Source organism: Dermochelys coriacea, chromosome 10 (genome assembly GCF_009764565.3).
Source record: "Dermochelys coriacea isolate rDerCor1 chromosome 10, rDerCor1.pri.v4, whole genome shotgun sequence".
NCBI lineage: Eukaryota > Metazoa > Chordata > Testudines > Dermochelyidae > Dermochelys > Dermochelys coriacea.
In genome coordinates this window covers 51,154,628-51,176,638 of record NC_050077.1, presented here as the reverse complement: position 1 = coordinate 51,176,638, position 22,011 = coordinate 51,154,628, and the positions used below count along the sequence as shown (strand labels likewise).

The 22,011-nt window shown below is 43.8% G+C and overlaps 1 protein-coding gene and 1 long non-coding RNA gene across 2 annotated transcripts in view; one reads left to right on the top strand and one right to left on the bottom strand.

Moving 5' to 3' along the window:
• The window catches only part of CRABP1 (cellular retinoic acid binding protein 1), a 15,170-nt gene extending 6,793 nt beyond the window's left edge, over positions 1–8,377 (top strand). Inside the window, exon 4 of the mRNA XM_038420096.2 lies at positions 8,045–8,377. Within this exon, the coding sequence (XP_038276024.1) occupies positions 8,045–8,095 (51 nt within the window). The 3' untranslated portion in view covers positions 8,096–8,377. The remainder of the gene's footprint in view (positions 1–8,044) is intronic.
• The window catches only part of LOC119862791, a 24,600-nt gene extending 2,589 nt beyond the window's left edge, over positions 1–22,011 (bottom strand). Inside the window, exons 1-3 of the long non-coding RNA XR_005295372.2 lie at positions 21,605–22,011; positions 9,563–9,765; positions 1,272–1,518 (exon numbers count right to left, since the gene is read on the bottom strand). This is a non-coding gene — a long non-coding RNA (uncharacterized LOC119862791). The remainder of the gene's footprint in view (positions 1–1,271; positions 1,519–9,562; positions 9,766–21,604) is intronic.

Sequence of the window (22,011 nt, the reverse complement as noted above, 5' to 3'; positions counted from 1 at the left end):
CACTCATGCAAATTAGGAGGGACAAAGGGTCTGCTCTTACCCAGAATTAAAGGTTGCTGCCTTCAAATATTAGCTGTTCAAATTAGAATAATTTATCTTCTATCTTTTCTGTGTTTCTTCTTTCATAACTGCTCAGCCCCTTATCTGTATCGCAAATGCTATATAGTAGATGATTTCTGAAGCCTGGCTTTAAAAAACAGCTTCAAACCAAATTTTGCACAGTTCACATGTCACACAGGGGTTCTCGGAATCAATTATAGCCAGGGTCAAAGATCAGAGGTTTGAGGTGTCTGAAACTTGGTTTCTATTCCCCTTCCTCTCCCTGGAAAATTCATGCTATAGTTGATTAAAACTGGTGAACTGTGAAGCATAGACGAATGATTGAACATTTTTAAATGATATTTCTGGATTCTGAAATTAAACATGACAGATAAGATGGTCCAACCCAGATTGGAGAGAGATCGCACAGCTGAGTGCCAAAGTGTGTCTGTGTGGGTTTAAGCCTTGGAATTAAACCACTTAAAGGTTTAATCCTTTCTATATTTTAAAAAAGTCTGATCTTAAGTAATCAAGTGGAGGGTCTGCTCCCCGGGGCTTAATTTTTGCTAGGGCTTGCCAGTGCTGAGCCCCAACCTCTAGGCTTGGCAGTTCATAGCTCTGGCAACTCTTGGCTTGCTGCATCAGTTATGAAAGTAAAAAAGATTGCTTTAGCCCCAGCACCTCTTTCATTACAAATTAAACATTGCTTCTCCCACTGAAGTCAATGCGGGTTTTGCCATTCGCCTCAATAAAAGCAAGATCAAGCCCAGAATCCAGTACCCATACATGTTTAAGTACTAGAGATACCTGAAGCATTATTTGAATATGCATCCTGTTGTATTACCATTTGTAATACAGCTGACTGACTGATATAGGTATTTAGTCATACAAGTTAGGAGATAGAGTTATCCATTGGATAGACCACTGGACTACAAGTCAGGAGAACTGGCTTCTGTTCTTGCCTTTGTCACTTCCTGTGTGACATTGGACAAGCCAACAATTTTCAAACTTGGGTATTCTAAACTTAGGCACCTGAATAAGTGGCCTGATTTTGAGAGGTACTGAGCATTGACTTTGATGGGCACTATAAATGGTAAATAATTAAGAGGACAGGTCACTGATACAGAGCAATCTGGCTCACTTGGTAAGCTGGTCACAAGCAAATAATATATCTTTTAATACAGGTGAGTGTATGCATATATCTAGGAACAAAGAATGTAGGTCATACTTACAAGGTGGGGGACTCTGTCTTGGGAAGCAGTGGCTCTGAAAAATATTTGGAGGTCATGGTGGATAATCAGCTGAACTTGAGCTCGCAGTGTGATACTCAGGTCAAAAGGGCTAATATGATCCTTGGATGCATAAACAGGGAAATCTTGAGTAGGAGTAGAGAAGTTATTTTATCTCTGTATTTGGCACTGGTGTAGCCACTGCTGGAATACTATGTCCAGTTCTGGTGTCCACAGTTCAAAAAGGATGCTGATCAATTGGAGAGGGTTCAGAGAAGAGCCACGAAAATGATCAAAGGATTAGAAATTAATGTTAGTGACACAGTCATAGACTCCAGGAGCTCAATCTATTTATCTTAACAAAGAGAAGATTATGGGGTGATGTGATCACAGTCTGTAAGTACCTTCTTGGGGAAAACTATTTGTCTGCTAGAGGGAAGAGCCCATTATCAAAGGTATAACAAGATCCAGTGGTTGGAAGTTGAAGCTAGACAAATTCAGACCGTAAATAAGGTATATATTTTTAACTGTGGGGGTAATTAACCATTAGAACAATCTACTAATGGCTGAGCTGGAACCTCCATCACTGGCAATTTTTAAATCAAAATTGAATGTTTTATAAAAGATATGCTCTAGTTCAAACAGGAATTGTTCTGGGGAAGTTCTACAGCCCACATTATGCAGGAGGTCAGACTAAATGAGTACAATGGTCCCTTCTGGCCTTGGAATCTATGAAAAAGCTGTGGAAGTCTCTCTATTCAAGTACTGGGGACCTGAGCTAATGTCCCCTGATGGCAATGGGAGCCTGTTCATGGACTTTGCTGTGCACTGGATCAGGTCCTGGGTGAAACTGCAGAGTGTGAATTGATGGATTATCTCATTCTGCCAGGAAGTGGGGCCTGCAGCAGAGCCAGGCTCCAAACAGCTTCATCACTAGAGCTGGCCAGCAGCAGGCTGCCTGATTGGCCATGTCATCTGATTGGCTGGCAGGGCTATGTTGTAATTTCTGAAATAATAAACTTAAGACACTATAATAATTTACAGTTAGATACAGCACCTACCCCAGCGCTTTACAAACATTAAGCCTCACTGTACCATTGTAAGGCAAGTTTTATCCCTATTGTACAGATGGGGAAAATGAGACAGAAAAAGGCTCGTGACTGTTTGAAGGTTATACAGTAAGCCAGTGGCAGAATATATTAATATAAACAAAGTCTTGAATTCCACCCATTATGCTGTTATGTCTAGACAGAGCCAATTCCTGGATTCCTATGTTTCACAGGATAGCTCTTTTAAATTTGTACTTGCTAGACAGAAGCAAGAGACTGGTTAAAAGGCAATTATTTGGGTTTGGATCCAGATTATGTTTAGATGAAAATTCAGGTTTGAAGTTTATGAGAAAGGATGGGAATATCAAAAACATCTAAGGGAATTGTGTGCCCAGTTCCCATTGAATTATATTGGGTGTTAGGTGCCATGTTCACATGGGCCCTTTTGAAAATCCCATCCTTTGTCATTAGCATTGGTTTCAGATTTGACAGTGCTGGACTCTTTCAAGATGCTTTTTGGAGATTTCAGCCCGAGACAGGCTGGACTGTGTATCTCGATTTCTACCCCCTTGCATAATGGCATTCTTATGAAATCTGCTGTGCTGATAAGATTTCTTCCACATCTCTTCAAAACTAGAACCAAAACCTTAGGGGCAGATTCAGATGGAGAGTCTCTCCTGTCTCCTCAAACCACTCCCCATGCCTAAATCCAATGAATTTCAGGGCAGGGGGTTGTTGGATTACAATCCCTCAATCTGAATCCGTACCTAAATTTGAGCCTCTTTCTATCTAGCCATTTCAGTTTGAAAATGAAGGATTACACAGTGGCTGAAGGGTTTATTTCCCTCAGTTTCTCATTGTAGGGCTGCATTTGATAAATTAACTTTCATGCAAGCTGGTTGTTTATATTTTTAGCATGTAACTTTTTTAAGCATACCTTTAAAAATGGGCTGAATTAAAGAGCAATGTTCCCATGATTTTTTATTTTTTGTTCAGTGGCTGCAGCTCAGCAAGGCTGATTGTTGGTCTTCAGAAATTACAAGGATTTTATATCGCTGAGCAAATTTGCCAAGATTCCCCAGAACTAATTGCTGGCATTTCATTTTGCGCATGTAGAGCACAGCAGTGAGGCTAATGCTCCAAGGATCCTGCCATTTGCCAAGTGCTGGCACATACAGTTTATATAACATGTTTTACTGTCTTATACATTATAAGGTTTATTCTGGTCTGTGCCCAAACATGATGTTTGATTTTAGTTCAGATAATAAACTGGAATCATAGAGACCGAGTCCTGCCTTTCCTGAACAATGGAAGCTCCCATTGAAGTTGACAGGTGTTCTGCTCATGAAGTGGCTGCAGGACTGGACCTATACTGTGCAGAAGTCAGAGCTCTTCTGAGTCTCCATTAAAGTTTCAGAGTAGCAGCCGTGTTAGTCTGTATTCGCAAAAAGAAAAGGAGTACCCGTGGCACCTTAGAGACCAACAAATGTATTAGAGCATAAGCTTTCGTGAGCTGCAGCTCACTTCATCGGATGCATTTGGTGGAAAAAGCAGAGGAGAGATTTATATACACACACACACACACACACACACACACACACACAGAACATGAAACAATGGGTTTATCATACACACTGTAAGGAGAGTGATCACTTAAGATAAGCCATCACCAGCAGCAGGGGGGGGAGGGAGGAAAACCTTTCATGGTGACAAGCAAGGTAGGCTAATTCCAGCAGTTAACAAGAATATCAGAAAAAAGAAAAGGAGTACTTGTGGCACCTTAGAGACTAACAAATTTATTAGAGCATAAGCTTTCGTGAGCTACAGCTCACTTCATCGGATGCCGAAAGCTTATGCTCTAATAAATTTGTTAGTCTCTAAGGTGCCACAAGTACTCCTTTTCTTTTTGCGAATACAGACTAACACGGCTGCTACTCTGAAACCTAAGAATATCAGAGGAACAGTGGCGGGGGGGAGGGAGAAATACCATGGGGAAATAGTTTTACTTTGTGCAATGACTCATCCATTCCCAGTCTCTATTCAAGCCTAAGTTAATTGTATCCAGTTTGCAAATTAATTCCAATTCAGCAGTCTCTCGTTGGAGTCTGTTTTTGAAGCTTTTTTGTTGAAGGATAGCCACTCTTAGGTCTGTGATTGAGTGACCAGAGAGATTGAAGTGTTCTCCAACTGGTTTTTGAATGTTATAATTCTTGACGTCTGATTTGTGTCCATTCATTCTTTTACGTAGAGACTGTCCAGTTTGGCCAATGTACATGGCAGAGGGGCATTGCTGGCACATGATGGCATATATCACATTGGTAGATGCGCAGGTGAACGAGCCTCTGATAGTGTGGCTGATGTGATTAGGCCCTATGATGGTATCCCCTGAATAGATATGTGGACAGAGTTGGCAACGGGCTTTGTTGCAAGGATAGGTTCCTGGGTTAGTGGTTCTGTTGTGTGGTGTGTGGTTGCTGGTGAGTATTTGCTTCAGATTGGGGGGCTGTCTGTAAGCAAGGACTGGTCTGTCTCCCAAGATCTGTGAGAGTGATGGGTCGTCCTTCAGGATAGGTTGTAGATCCTTGATGATGCGTTGGAAAGGTTTTAGTTGGGGGCTGAAGGTGATGGCTAGTGGCGTTCTGTTATTTTCTTTGTTGGGCCTGTCCTGTAGTAGGTGACTTCTGGGTACTCTTCTGGCTCTGTCAGTCTGTTTCTTCACTTCAGCAGGTGGGTATTGTAGTTGTAGGAATGCATGATAGAGATCTTGTAGGTGTTTGTCTCTGTCTGAGGGGTTGGAGCAAATGCGGTTATATCGTAGCGCTTGGCTGTAGATAATGGATCGAGTGGTATGATCTGGATGAAAGCTAGAGGCATGTAGGTAGGAATAGCGGTCAGTAGGTTTCCGATATAGGGTGGTGTTTATGTGACCATCGCTTATTAGCACCGTAGTGTCCAGGAAGTGGATCTCTTGTGTGGACTGGTCCAGGCTGAGGTTGATGGTGGGATGGAAATTGTTGAAATCATGGTGGAATTCCTCAAGAGCTTCTTTTCCATGGGTCCAGATGATGAAGATGTCATCAATGTAGCGCAAATAGAGTAGGGGCATTAGGGGACGAGAGCTGAGGAAGCGTTGTTCTAAGTCAGCCATAAAAATGTTGGCATACTGTGGGGCCATGCGGGTACCCATCACAGTGCCGCTGATTTGAAGGTATACATTGTCACCAAATGTGAAATAGTTATGGGTCAGGACAAAGTCACAAAGTTCAGCCACCAGGTTAGCCGTGACAGTATCGGGGATACTGTTCCTGACGGCTTGTAGTCCATCTTTGTGTGGAATGTTGGTGTAGAGGGCTTCTACATCCATAGTGGCTAGGATGGTGTTTTTAGGAAGATCACCAATGGACTGTAGTTTCCTCAGGAAGTCAGTGGTGTCTCGAAGATAGCTGGGAGTGCTGGTAACGAAGGGCCTGAGGAGGGAGTCTACATAGCCAGACAATCCTGCTGTCAGGGTGCCAATGCCTGAGATGATGGGGCGTCCAGGATTTCCAGGTTTATGGATCTTGGGTAGCAGATAAAATACCCCAGGTCGGGGCTCCAGGGGTGTGTCTGTGCGGATTTGTTCTTGTGCTTTTTCAGGGAGTTTCTTGAGCAAATGCTGTAGTTTCTTTTGGTAACTCAGTGGGATCAGAGGGTAATGGCTTGTAGAAAGTGGTGTTGGAGAGTTTATTTTCCTCTGTCTAGGAACTGTTCTCATGGTCCAGCAGTGTGCAGAACTCAATGGGTGTTACATGTAGGGAAGGGCTTCAAGATCTGGGTTTTTTGGTAGTTTAGAGTGGAATGTTAAATTGATTTAAGGCTTGATTGTGCCATTCTTATGAAGGGGACCACTTATATGATCAGTCCTATTGATTTTCATGGGACTTTTCACAAGACTAGATGCTCACCAATGTATGAGATGCATAACTGTGTCCTTAACATGTATCTGTGAAGCAAAGTCATGTGTAACTTCAAAGAAAAGGAGTGCAGAAAGTATGAGTATGTCCCTCCAACACGTAACTTTCTCTGCTCAATAATATGTTTTAATGCCATTTCACTAATAATGCTAATATGCTAAACTTTTAGGCTTTTCAAAATTTTCCAACATGGGTGCCTAAAGTTAACAACTTAAATCCACATTTAGACACCTAAATAAGTAGCTCTACTTTCAAAGGGGCTGAAAATCAGATCACTTATTTAGGTGTCCAACTGTGGATTTAGGTGGCTAACTTTAGGCACACAAGTTTTAAAAATATGACCTTTACCTATAAAATATAAAACATCAGAGCTAAAAAATGCAACACATTCCTATAGCATCTGAGAAACCACATAATCTAGACTGGCTCTTCAGGGAAGGAACAATGTCTAGCTCTGTTTGAAGTGTCATGTCAATGGCAGCTGATAGGTGACCATTAGCAATGAGTCTTCTAAATCCTGTGCAAACGTGTTTGATCTCTTTGCACATGTAGCTAGGGAAGAAGTCTATAGGACTTTTGCAGAGAATGTGTGCACAAAGTCAGTTTTATTTTGTTTTATTTCTATTAGTATTATTTTTATTCTAGTAGCACCTAAAGGCCCAACCCCCATTGTGTTGGGCACTGTACAAACATAATAAAGAGACAATCCCTGCCTCAAAACTCTTATAATCAAAATAAAATTGCTTAAAAACATCACAGCAATAAAACTCCTTGGGGGTACCATTCCTACACTCCTTTTTCTGGCATAGCTACTGCTGAAGTTATCTGGCATGTGTGCATATTTTTGCAAATGTTGTCAGGAAGCCATGTTAAAGTGGGGTAAATCTGGTGGGGTATTAGTGCGCAATGCTGGATTATATGGCTGTGGGGAACTGGTTGAATCCTTTAACTGTCCATTTCCAGGAAATGAGTTTGCCTCAGACAGATTCCGAGTCGATAAGTGTCCATGTCAGAAATCATCAGCAGAATTGGCAAGTTTATTGGTAGACTCAGCAGAGGGGCCGAGGATCAAATGGGCATTGCAAGGAGACCAAGCTACTCTCTCACTCCCAAAGGAGAAAGCTCTAGGTCAGGGTCAGGACTTCCCGTCAGAGCAGTGTGGGGATACTCACATTGATGCTGTCTACACTATAGCTGGAAGAGGGATTTCAGTCTGTAGGTCTGTCATGTCAACGTCTTGCAGCAGCATTATACAATTACAGGTTTTATGTATATACTGGTATATATGGACCAGATCTTCAGCTGGTGTAAATCAGCATTGCTCCATTGATCTCACTGGAGCTACACTGATTTACACCAGCTGAGGAACTGGACAGCTAAGCAGTCAGTCTTGTACGTGCAGTCAATCTAATCTAAATCCCACCCTAAGCACTCTTAATTCAGACAAAGCCATTCAAAGATTTTGACTGTTTTCAAATATAAAAGCCTAGTACATTCCAGCTTCTCTTGCCATTCACAAATGCATACCAAGAAACTGTAGAAAAATTATGAGGTTCCAGGCTATTAATCTCTCTGGCAAACTTCATCATGTCTGGGAAAGAGAACCACCTCCAGTATATTACCCTTTCAAAACTTACGTCTTTGCTTCGGCAAAGCTACAATTTAATGTCTGCTATACCACTAGCTGTTATGGTAAAATTAATATACTCCTGAAAAATTGTATGTAATTTTTGCCTATTACCTCTCTGCTGATTGATTTCTGTTTCTTTTCAAGACTTTTGGTGCCGATGATGTTGTGTGCACAAGAATTTATATAAGAGAATGAAAAACACCAATTGACTTGTCATCTAGGATGGAGTGGAGGATTAAGAGGCAGCCGTTGTGAGAAATCCTGCATAATGAATATCTATGTGTACTGTTACTAATGCAGCGTTGTATGTGACCAATTGTGTCATATCAGAACCCCTATCTGCTGTTAAGTGTATTTTGCTTTTGTTTTGCATAACAAACATTGTTCCTTTTGACTCTTATGCCATCACTTTTCTGTCTACTTTGTATTTGTAGTTACAAATTTGTATCAGTTATTAAATTTATTGGGCATAATTCACAGCTGTTTTGTTAGTTGTTTTGGATTGAAAGCCCAACAAAACATCTAGGGCTAGTATGGGCCAACTGGACACAGCTCCATGTTGGGGGCAGTGCAGCATCCCACTGGCCCTGGGAAGCACTGGAGGCTCTCTGCATGCCTTTCAGAGCTCCCCAATGTGTAAGGGGAGTGCACAACTGCTACCCCTTTTTAAGGGATGCAGCATGCTCCCGCAGAGCCATGGCTCTGCTTACTCTCTACCCCTCCACACCCCCTTTAGGGCACCAAGAGTGAATAATCTCTATGCTGCTTTGAGTGGAGGGACTGCCATTCTGTTGCAAGCCATGCAGTGTGGGGAAAGCTCCTCCCACTACATTTCCACAATATAGCTAGGCAGGAACTACCCTTTGAACACTGGCATCAGTCCACCTTCCCCAGTGGTGACAGCCATTAGCCACTCACAGTAAGACCCCCCCAGCTACATTTAAAGGCAAACAATGTTTTCATAATTTCTCACAGTGATTGCTGTCACACCAGGACATCTTGGATCTGCCTAGAGAGCAGTCAGACCCTAACACACCTTGCCTACTATCCTTAAAGGGTAGAGCGGAGGAAAGCCTACTGAGACCTCCCCCCACTCCCCCACTGAACTTTTCCTTTTGTGGGTCACTTATAACACTGAGAATTTCTTATGGACCCACAGCGTCTCTCAGCACCACCTTCCTGCTCACTACTTGTGACTTAGTATTTCAACCTGTGAAGAGCCAGAAAGGGCTTGGTGGACCATAGCTTGAGAACCACGGAAAGTATCTCCATGCCTAGAGAGTGGAGCTCAGACACCAGCACTGTTATGGTTTAGATCCAAGCTGGAAGTATTTTCAGAGCTAAGATGATGATGTGTGCATCATCAACTAAGATGCAAATGAGCCAGGCACTCCATTTTTTTTCCCACAGTCTCCCCCTCCAGTATTACCACAGCAAATGTTGCTCTTTCCCTTTAAAACATATATAATGAAGTGTCCAGGAAAATGGAATAGAAAAACTGGCTATTTCTATCCCAGGGAGTTCTTGCGAACAAACTGCCAACACTGTTAATTAGCATGGTGTTTTTCTGACGGGGATAAGAAAATTAGTAGCTTTTAGAAATGCATCTGTGGATAAACCCTGCTACAACCAATACCCACAAAAATGTACAGAGCTACATACCGCTGCAAATCTTGCATGCATTGTGTGGCTTTCAGAGCATCCCACAATGTGCCAGGTTAAAAATATCTGTCTATCTATACAGAATCTCCCATGTCCTCAATGTTCCTCTGGTATCTGAATGAGGAATCCCTGGGTACTCTGTCTGTGAAGATCCTCCTTCAGGTTCATTAATAATATGAACTGCAGCATGAGTAACTTGCTTCCTGCAACATGGAGAAAATGCATCTTACAGTTACATGGAACAAACATTTGCCCTCAATGTAATAATTATCAAAACATGTGGCTTTTTTGATAATAATACACACCACTTAGACAGGAAGTGAAGAACAGCACATCCATTTACTTGCAGAGAAAATGTAGGTGGGCTGAATGTCATTTCCCTACACTAGAATTTGATATCACAGTCAACATCCTTATTTTTCCAAAAATAAATAAATGTGCCATAGAGTTTTTAATAAGCACAAGTAGCCAGGACCCTGGTTTTAAAGAACGGTCCAGGAGCATAGTATCCTATAACAGTGTGCTTGGACATGTTTCAACTCTAAACCAAAGGAAAGAGTCCCAACTTCCCCCTTGCTAACATCATATCATGCAGCACCTGATTTTCCTGCAAGGATCCTTTTCCAAGTTCTGAACTGGCTTGAATTACTTAATAATAATAATAATAATAATAACAACATGCAAGAACAATCCTACCAGAATGGGGCTGTTACAAGCTGAAGAGAAAATTTGCTTAGTTGAGGAAAAATTGTTGAGGGGAAGAAATATTTTTTAAGAATTGCATTAGTCCATTACAATGTCCCTTCCAACAGTAATCCATGGGAGAAAGAATAGTCTTGGCTTTAAGGCACTGGGGTAGGATTCAGGAGAGCTGAGTTCAATTCCTAGTTCTGCCATGGATGTGCTGTGAGAATTTTTGGGCAAGTCACTCATGATCTGATTTTTTCAGACATATTGAGCACCCTGTCTCCAGCTGAAGTCACTAGGAGTTGCAAGAGATTGGCACATTTGAAACTCAAGCCACCAGTTTCTCAGTGCCTTAGATCTATAAAATGGGAAATATACTACCCTAGTTCACCAGGGTGTTCTAAGGGGCCTAGATACTGTGGTGATGGGGCAAAACAGATAGAGAGGTCCATAAAGATAAGAGAGAAGATTTATACAGGCAGACCGTCAGTATCTGAAACATTTGGACCTAATCTGCACCAGAAAACGTTTGCCTGTATAGCTATACCAGCGAACCTTCCTAATGTACACGCAGCTTATACCTGAAAAAGGGAGCTTTTGCCGATTTAGCTTATACTAGTCCCACGAATGAAATAAGCAATACTGGCAAACGCACTTTTTTGTGTTATAACTGTGTCTGTTTTAGGGCCAAGATTGTTGCTTAAATCGGGGGAGTTAGGCACTTAAACACCAGTGAAGATCTTGGCCTAGGGCTTTTGCCAGAGTAGAAATGTTGTATAAACAAAATCGCATCCCTAACTAACATTGCTATCCCAGGAAAAGCTTCTAGTGTAGACCAGGCCCCGATCGTCTGTCTTCTGGAGCCTTTACCAGATTTGTCTCACACTACTTACACCTGAACGGAATGGAATCTACCTTGTAAGAGACCGTTTTTCTCTCTCTCCACACAAAATATGGCCATAATATGTAGCCCAGCAGAATGTGGCCCAGCACGTTTGGCTCAGATGGACAAGTCACACACTTGTCTGGAAGGGAGAGCAGAACCCGAGGTTGATTATGACAATTGGCATATTTTATCCAGAGCTTCTTAATTGTTTTTAAATGTGGTCCATTATAGATGCATCTGAAGAGTAACCATGGCCTCCTAGTCCTGCACTCAGCTATGCCACTGGGATTGCTCCTCAGGGCAGGGTGCCAGCCATTGGATCCAGCTGAAGGATCAGGCCATCGCTCTAACGTTCCCTACAACAAGTGAAAGTATTTAATGGAAGCCATGACCCGTGAGACTAGGAAGGATAGTGCTAAATGACTGCTGTTCCAGCAACTATCCTTTTGAGAGTTTTCATGTTGATTGTCAAAAATGGTCAGATATCCATCCAGTTGGCAATTGCTCTGTAGCAAAGCACGAGCAGTAAATCTGAGTTGTGAGGTTATGATTAAAAGCAGATTCTTGAGACAGGGATCGATCGTTTTGTGTAACAGGAAATGTATCTGCATTAGTGCTGGAAACTAGCCACAGAAATGAAGTTTTGCTTGTAGCTTGGCATAGCAGCAGTTCCCTACTCTCATAATGCTGTCACAGCAGCTTTGCAACTCTATTGATTTAGGGTTACCAATTTTGGTTGGACATATTCTTGGAAGTTTCATCACATGACATAATCTTTAATTAAAGATTAATCTTTAAATCCTGGAGACTCCAGGGCAATCCTGGAGGATTGACAATCCTATTGTGTGGCATTGCATTAGATTTGTGCCGGTGTAAATTGAGAGCAGACTCTGGCTACACTCCAATCAGAGGTGTGACTGCAGCAAATACCCAAGCTAGCTTTGCTCTAGCTAGCTCAAATAACAATAGCAGTGAAGTTGCTGCAGCACAGGTGTCAGCATGGGCTATATACACCCACATGGGATCCTGGGTATGTAGTTAGGTGGCTAGCCCATACTGCCATGTTGAGGTCACACCTCTGATTGCAGTGTAGATGTACCTTCTGACCCAAGGTGTTTGTTTTATTCTTACAACAAACAGTTGGAAGATCACAAAAGTCAAACAGCATTAGTGAGTCCCCTGACTCTTTACAATACAGCAATATTCTAAATCTAATTGCAAGGGATTTTGAATGACCATTGGCCAAAAACCTTGAAAAAGACTTCTGGCTTTTTTTATTTGCTGCAGTTAAGCCACTTTTGGGAATTATACAATTTCAGTGTAGCAGTTACAAATAACCTGCACATCTTTGGCACATTCCAGCTCAGCGTGCTGTACAAACATCAGTGTATGATGTCCTTCAGAACATCTCTGTGAGTGAAGGCGGGAGGGTATCGTTATTGCAGCTTTACAGAGCTTTAATACATTATTAAGGGTCTGGTCCAAAGCCCACTGAGATCAAAAGGACTCTATTTACTCTGACTTCCATAGACTTTGGCTCAGGGCCCCAGGGACATGCCTAAAGGCACACAGCAAGGCTGTGACAGAACCAGGAGGCAGTTCAGTGCTTTAGCCAGCAGGCTATGCCCCTCCTGCAAAGCAGAAGCTACTTTTGCCATCACCAAGCTATATTCTGCAGGCAGTGAGTGTCAAAGGGCTTAGTAGCACTTGAGGTGAAACGTGCAGTTTGCCACTGCCATCTGGACACATGGGTGGCTGAATGATTGCAATAAGCATAACTGTTCACGGCGTGTCTGCTGTCTTACCAATCCACCTCAGCCTGAGGCAGTCCTACTTCTCATCTGATGACCAGTGCCTGTTACCAAGTGTCTTTCTGCTTGTGTAGCTAGGAAATGTCTGACAATGCAAGAGAATGCGTGAGGGAAACGATCTCCCATGAGTTGTCACATCTGATGATGACACAAACTTGGGGCATTACTATTGAATACGAATTGCTTATACAGAGCCAAGAGAGAATGAGGTATTCCCTAAACATGTCTGAAAGACAAGATCCCTGCCTGAGGAGCTTGCAATTTAAGGGCCTGATCCTCCGAACACTTGACCAGTCTGTGATGTTGAACTCCACATGCTTTATGAAAAGATGCTTGGAATGTGAATATAACGTAACAGTCTCTTGTAAAGTATCATTACAAATCTTATAGTCTACTGAGTTTGTTCATCCTATTTGTATGAATGTCTCATTCTTCTATCTAAAACTAGAAACATGACGTTAACTCTGAGGTCCTATTATAATTATGCAAGGTGTGGGCCATTAATGGTGGTTTAGAATTTTGATGGCATCCATTGACTAGGACAATTGGCCATTCAGTAACTCCCTCTCGCTTAATGTTTTTTCGATGTTACGTCCCTGCTCCATTACAGAACATGCTCGTTTAAAGTTGAGCAATGCTCCCCTATAACATCGTTTGGCCGCCTGTTTTGTCCACGGCTTGCAGCCCCACTACATCGTCCCCCACAGTGCCTCCTGCCCACCAGCAGACCCTGCAGATCAGCGCCTTCCCCCTGCTCCCCCTGCCTCCAGCAATCAGCTGTCTTGCGGCATTCAGGAGGCTGGGGGGAGGCGCAAGGATGCAGTGCGCAGCCTACCCCCTCCCACTCCTGCCTGCGGCAATCAGCTGGTTTGCGGCATTCAGGAGGCTGGGGAGAGGGGGAGGATGCACACCACCTCCTCACTCCTCCCCCACACAGCCTCCTGAATGCTGCAAGACAGCTGATTGCTACGGGCAGGAGGCAGGGGAAGCAGGCGGAAGGCACTGATCTGCGGCATCCACCAGTGGGCCAGAGGTGCTGGGCGGGGGGGGAGGTGTAGGGGAGTTGATGGGGTACTGCCAGCCTGTTTAATACTCCTATTAAATTGCTTGTTTAAAATTGTTTAAAAATGTATATAATGCCTTTTGGCTTGCAAAAAAAAAAAAAAATTCCTGGAACCTAACCCACCTATTTACATTAATTCTTATGGGGAAATTGGATTTGCTTAACATTGTTTCGCTTAGGGTCGCATTTTTTAGGAACATAACTACAACGTTAAGTGAGAAGTTACTGTAGATGGTTTATTTACCTGTAAGCCTCCTTGTGGATATAGGGACCAGCCTGTGGGTAATGAAGAATGATATCTTACAGTGACATGTGACCATGTCACCTGATACTGGAATCCATCTTAAACCTGGTGCTTTTCCATTTAGAAGGAGGGGTGGGAACCCACAGAAACAAAGGATTCCGACCTTGGGCCAAAGCTATAAAAGGGGGCGGAACAGAACAAAGGAGGCTGCAGTCATGAGAAACCCCTAGTTACCAACTGAGCTGGAACTAACAAGAACTGTACCGGGGAAAGGGTTGGGCCCAGACTAGGAAGGAGTCTAGTCTGTGAAATAAGATTATTGGAACATCTCTGAGGGTGAGATTTTACCTGTATTCAGTTTCTTAATGTATTAGGCTTAGACTTGCGAGTTTTTGCTTTATTTTACTTGGTGACTTACTTTGTTCTGTCTGTTATTACTTGGAACCATTTAAATCCTACTTTTTAGTCTTAATAAAATCACTTTTGTTTATTATTGAACCCAGAGTAAGTGATTAATACCTGGGGGAGCAAACAGCTGTGCACATCTCTCTATCAGTGTTATAGAGAGCGGACAATTTATGAGTTTACCCTGTATAAGCTTTATACAGAGTAAAATAGATTCATTTAGGGTTTGGATCCCATTGGGAGCTGGGTGTCTGGGTGCTGGAGACAGGAGTACTTGCTAAGCTGTTTTCAGTTAAGTCTGCAGCTTTGGGGGCATGGTTCAGACCCTGGGTCTGTGTTTCAGCAGGCTTGCATGTCTGGCTCAACAAGACAGGATTCTGGAGTCCCAAGATGGCAGGGAAGACAGGCTCAGAGGTAATTCCAGCACATTAGGTGACAGTCCCAAAGGGAGTCTCTGTGACCGAACCCATCACACAGTCTTCTACTGATTTCATTGGCACTACTCATTGAGTCAAGTAAATATTTGTAGGATTGGGCCCACCATGCTCATTGCATGGAATACCAAGAATGACATGCTATAAAGGCATCTATAAAGGGTTATCCTGATCTTTACAGAGATCTCCAGTTAACTTGTGTAACTTGAAAAACAACAAAAAAATCTGTTCTGCATGATTCAACCCGTAGGTGGCTGGGGCACACTGGGATATCAGGCCACATCATCTGCCCCAGGATGAGAAGGGTTCAGACTGGGAATATTTCTCTGATTTCACTACACTCGGTTGTTATAATGCTGTTCTCATAAAACTTTTGTTTTCTTTTCTCCAGCAAAAACAAAGAAAGACAAGCCAATAAACAGAGCAGGCAATGATGTTGGATTCAAACTAATTCACACTGGGAAAGCAAAAAGAGAAAAGGAACAGCTCAGCCAGAGATGTGATATTGCAACAAATTGGTTAGTGCAGCAGTTCTCAAACTGGGCCCGCAGACCTCTGGCAGTCCGTAAGTCATGTCTGACTCCAGGGGATCTGCAAGTCATATCCGGGGCTGTTGACCCCGCTGACCAACTTCTCCCCCTTCTTCCCAGTGCCTCCTGCACACCGCAGAACAGCTGTTCAATGGCATACAGGAGACGCTGGGGGGGGGGAGAGGAGTGGGGATGGGGTGCGCTCAGAGGAGGGGGCAGAAAAAGGCATGGAAGAGGAGAGGTGGGAGTGGGAAGAGGTGGGGGGGCATTGGGGGAAGGAGTGGAATGGGGGCCAGGGACTGGGGCTGAGCATTGGTTGAGCACCGCCAGGGAAAATTAGAAGCCAGCTTGGGGTTCTGTGAAAAATTTTAAATCAAAATGTGGGGTCCTCGGGTTGCTAAAAGTTTGAGAACCGCTGGGTTAGTGTACAAGTAACCGCATTTTTGCCCACTATTGGACAGAAGCCAAACAGTCCAACTGTATGTTTGGGGTGGTTCTTAGGTTCTATACCAGTGAGTTTCACAGTCTTGGATCAGCTCTTGCGTCTCCTGCACAGAGTAGTACCCTAGCTGTAGACAACTCCATGGTGCTAGAGGAATGGGATTGACTTTGGCAGTTCCATTCTATTCTACATAGGTTTTTATACCACTCTCTGTGATCTTGAAGCTCGAGATAATCTTTTCGGTTCTTTGGACCCAAATTAAGAGCCTTGAAGATAAGAACCAAGATCTTGACCTCAGTGTGTATTCACTGGAGAATACAGATTGGAGGACAGGTCTGGTGATCTTGCAGTAAGTTTTCCCAGGGCTGGAGTTTTCATGCCCCAGTAAATTACATTGCTGAAAGGTGATAAAAACCATGACAGATATCAAGTGATCTGACAGGATTGCCCAATTTATACAGCATACAGTACAGCAGGATGCAGGTTGAGAATACACATAGTGCTGCTCATTTACATGAGTTCCCTGCTCCCGAAAAGTTCTCCAACTCCTTCCTGTGCATTTGGTGCATTCTTTTCCCACCCTCAACTTGGCTGACAATCCCCAGAGACTGCATTAGCTGAAGAAGAGCAGTTGTGTAGGATTTCCAAACCAAGCTGCTGAATTGAGGGAGAGAGAAGGCTTCTTCCTTCTAATCTCCTGTAGGCAGTTTCCCAAGGCTTTGCATTAGAGAACAGAAAGCAGTACTGAAGTCAGTGGAAGTTTTGTGCTGAATAAGGACTGCAGGATTTGACCCAATATAAGTGAAATAAACAGCAAAACAGGTCTGATGCCCTTTGCATGTTGAGATTTCATTCATCCATTACAATGAAGGCCTAAAACATGCACTAATGCAGGGGTGGGCAAACTTTTAATGCAGCAAACTTTTTAATGCAGGGGTGGGCCATGAATGCTTACAAAATTGGGGTTGGGGTGCAAGAGGGAGTGCAGGTTCTGGGGTGGGGCTGGGGATGAGAGATTTGGGATGCAGGAGGGTGCTCTGGGCTGGGATCAAAGGGTTTGGAGCTAGGGAGGGGGATCAGGGCTGGGGCAGGGGGTTCGAGCGTGTGCAGAGGCTCAGGGGGTGCAGGCTCCGAGCAGCACTTACCTCAAGTGGCTCCTGCAAACAGTAGCATGTCCCTTCTCCGACTCCTATGCGGAGGCATGGCCAGGCGGCTCTGCACGCTGCCCCATCCACAGGCACCATCCCTGCAGCTCCCATTGGAGCCAGAGCAGGGCCATGTCGCGGCTTCCGGGAGTCATGTGGTGCGGCCCCCAACCCAGCGCCCCGGCCAGAGTGCCACAGCGGGGCCAAGCCACATGCTGTGGCTCAGGGGCCGGCTTAAAACGGCTTGTGGTCCGGATCCAGCTCATAGGCCATAGTTTGCCCACCCTTGCACTAATGGGATTATGGTCTAATAATAATATCCAGTTCTTATATAGTGCTTTTCATCAGTATAGCTCAAAGGACTTTACAACTGAGCTCAGTATCATTTCCCCATTTTACATATGGGGAAACTGAGGCACATAAATGGGAAGTGACTTGCACTAGGTCATCCAGCAGGCTATAAGCAGAGCTGGAAATAGAACTTATGTCTTCTGAGGCCCAGTCCAGTATCCACTAGATCACACTGCCTCTAGCATGCTACCTCTGAAGACAAAATGATTTACAGTGGCAATTCCTTATAGCAATCTTTAGCCAGTATTTTATTACCAGTGTCAATGCAGAGATGTTCATATTACCAGAAGGTTTTTGCTTATTGAAGCCATTTCTTTTGCTATATTTAGGAACTTTTAAAATGTTCTGTGTGTGAACATCTGTGTAGAACATGTACTGTGCCACAGTGACGATTAGTGAATCAGACTACAATAGGGCAATTTGCGGACAATTAGATAAGTTGCACATGACTTTGCAGCCCATAATCACATGAAACTTGCGGTGATCTAAATGAGACTTCTGCTTAAGCCAGGACTGCACATATTCAATGTGAGTATCTAATAATTTGTTTCATCGGTTTTAACGCTGAGTTCAAATTCTCTTTAGCAGGACATTGCCGGAGGAGTTGGACATTTTGCAGATATTATAGAGCCTGAAGGCCAAGTCTTTTCCAGGCATGCCGGCAGATAACGTGCCTACATAAAACGTTGTGGTTTAGTGAAATAAATTGGAATCATCTGGAGCTGATTGGCATGATAATCTCAGAAATGTCATTTACTTCCCAATTCCAGTAACTAATTTGATGTCAACAGTTTAGTGCCAGCACGAAGGATAATAAAAGTCTGCAACTGGCCCCTTAGGACAGATTACGACAGATACCTTGTGGGTGATGGCTTCATGCCACAGCTGTTAGAATCTTCAAAACAGCCCATGATACAGTCCAGCCATTGGAATGCTAAGAGTGCCATATATGGACCACTTACATGGACCACCCTATTGTTTCGTGTTATTGTTTAAATAACTGTTGGAAGTATCAGAAGAGTGAATAGTTCCTGGTAGTTCACTCTGCTGGGAAAATACCTGAGAATCTCTCAGTTCCCCAGCAGAGGAGGGCAGGGCTGTGTCTGGGAGTTGTCCGGCTTCTCTACTCCACTACCTGCAGATGGCTGCATCCAGGCCCCACACAGCATCCTCTACTGCTGGGCAGGAGGCCCAACTCAGGATGGGGGGGTCACTCTTAGCTGCTTGTGTAGCCACTGCCAAAGTTGGCCAAAGTGCTGCCACCTCCCTCTCCACAACATGGCACCAGAGGCCCAGCTCCTGCTGTGGAAAAGCAGACACCTGGACAGCCCCTCCCGCAGCACGATGAGGTGGCCTCAGTCTGACACTGTTGCTGTCACACACAGGCCCAGCAAAGGGGCTAGGAGAAAATCAGGCCATCACAAGTCCTACTCAAATGCACTGAGGTACGCGGAGAACAGCCTTTTAAATTGCGGGACTGCCCCTCAAAGTTCAGGCTAGGCAGAAGCTGTAGTGAAAAGGGGAAAGGGAACTGCACATTGGGGGATTGGGGAGAGGATGGGATGGGCACAAGTGAAATGGGGAACTGCATAGCAATGAGGGGAAGGGGAACGCCATAGAGAGGGAGGAAACGGAGAGGAAAGGGGAATGTTACTGTGACTGAGGAGAAAGGGGAACCCACAGCAAGGAGGGATGTGTAGGAAGGAAAATCCACAGTGATGGGGAAGAGGAAACCCTGCACTGTGGGTGGGAGAATACAGGAAAAGGGAGAACCTCAAAGCAATGGAGGAGAAAGTGTACAATGAAGGGAGAGCAGAGGAGACCCATTAAAGGTGGCAGAAGGACATGACCGCAAGGAACATTAAGGGGTGTTTGGGAGGAGAAGATGCTCCATGAAAACACCAGAGGAGGGAGTAAGTTTGGGGTAGCAGGGCCAGTTAGCTTTTCTCCAAGAAGGTAACAGCCAGGGAACAAAGGAAGGGTGGTTTTGAGTAGGAGGCTCCTGGGCTTCCTGTGTGTCTCTGGTTTCTGATAAGTATTTGTAGTGTAGATGTAGAGAAAGGGTGGTCTGATGGTTCAGGCACCAGATTGGGATTTAAGAAATTTAGGCTGAATTCCCTGCTCCCCACAGACATCTTCTGTGACCTTAGGCAAGTTACTTAGTGTCTCAGTTCCCCATCGGCGAAATGAGGGGGAATAGCACTGCCCTGCTTCACAGTGTTGTGAGGATAAGCACACTAAAGATTGTGAGGCACTCAGACACTATGGTAATAAGGCCATATAATCACTTTAGGGTATGTCTACACAACAAACAAATACTCACCGCAGCGACTCTTAGAGCCCGAATCATGGGTTCATGCTGCAGGGCTAAAAACTGCAGAGTAGATATCCAGGCTCAGGCTGGAGACCAGGCTCTGAGACCAAGTGAGGGGGAGAGGGTCTAGGACAGTGGTGGGCAACCTGTGGCCTGTGGGCCGCATGCGGCCCATCAGGGTAATCTGATTGTGGGCCATGAGACATTTTGCTGACGTTGACTGTCCGCAGGCACCACCCCCCGCAGCTCTCAGTGACCCCTGTTCACTGTTCCCAGCCAACAGGAGCTGTGGGAAGCAATGGGCCGCCGCTTTGTGCAGCATTAATTGGCCAGGAACGGCGAACTGTGGCCAGGGGAGCTGTGTGGGGCCATGGGGGGCCGTGCCTGTGGACAGTCAACATCAGCAAAATGTCTCGTGGCCAGCTAGCGCATGCGGCCCACAGGCTGCAGGTTGCCCACCACTGGTCTAGGAGATCAACTGTAATTTTGAACTCCATAGCATGAGGCCAAGTCAGCTGACCTAGGCCATGAGAGTCTCTGACATGGGTGTTTTGTTGATGTGTATACATACCCAAAGATAGATGGGACTATAATTGAGCTTTCTTTGTGCTGGCCTCATGTTAGTTTCATGGTTCACCAGGGAGATCACCCACAAACTAGTTTTATTCCCTTTAAAATGGATTCTAGCAGGCACCTTGAAACAGGTCTTGTGCCAGCATGTCCCTGCCTCACTGACATAGTACATTTTACCAACACATTGTTGGCTGTCTGAGTTAAAAATATGATGAGAGATTTGTGACAGACACCATTTTGTTAACAGAGTGGAATACTGTACAGTTCAGCAGATTTTAACAATGGATAGCACTGCCGATACGTACAAGTAATCCTGTGATTTTCATAAAACATTTAAATTTGGCTTTGAAAACCAACATTATTGCAAAGCAGTTTTATATGCTTCAATTCTGTGCAAAAAAATCCATATATACCCCTCCCCAAATAACAGCCACAGTGGGAATTAAATGCATTTGGTACTGCAGATATCTGGAAACACAGAAGGATCTTGCCTGTGAACAAAGCCCCTAATCAGCTCAACAGAAGAACAGTTCATAATTTCTTCCCTCAGGATTTTTTTTCCTTCTTGATAAATATTGGGTGAGAAACAGCATTTTAGGAGCAGTTAGAATTCTGTGCAATAAATTAAAGGCCTGAGAAATAGCTTCATTGAATGCCTTAAAATTACATACATGTGACCAGATTGCTATATAGCTCCCTAAACCATTTGACATTTCCTCTTGTTAGGGCGAACTGCTGCTTCATCTACTTTTGACCCTGATATCTTATGAAAGAGCAAGTTGCTCTCAACTAAGTTTAAACAATTACATGTACTAAATACTCATAATAAGTGCAGTGACATCTTAAATGAAGTTTGAATTCATTCAGGATATGTTAATTTTATGAATACTTTTGAATAAGTAATTATGATCTTTTTGCCTGAAGCTTGTTGTTGGGATGCTGAAGTAATTAAGATACCACTTAGCCAGTTTTTATTTGTGTGCTACAGCAAACTAAAGGGGAAAGGAAATGTCTAGGGGAGAAGTATCCAGATATATTTTGGGAAAGGAGAGGATTTGGGGATAAGAATTAGAAAACATTTATCAACAGGCAAAAAGTGAATGAAATAAATTCCTGGAGCTGATTAAATAAAGTGATGATTGAAGAGTTCTACTTACCACTAGCACTCATTGCAGCTGCATGACCAGAAGCAGAAGCACCAAATGATACTTTGGAGTGGTTGGGAGCAATTCTTTCATGTGGAGTGGACCATGACTGTCTCATGGTAGCTCACTAGCATATGTCTGGTAAACGGGACAATTCACATCAGCTGGCCATAAACAGATGAGATCAGCCTGCTGTTTAGAGAAAAGGGTGAGAATCTGGAAATATCCTGATGCTCACTGGCTGAGAATTTCATGCATCTCCTTTTTGACAAGTGCCATGGTGTATCCACTAAAACCTGACAATCTATTTTTAACAAATGGTTATTGATTTCTATGTTCTGTTGTAATAATTTTGTTAGATCCTTTTCTCAAGCATCCTGTTTATTACCATCCAACTAAGGCCTCCGTCCTGCAGCCCT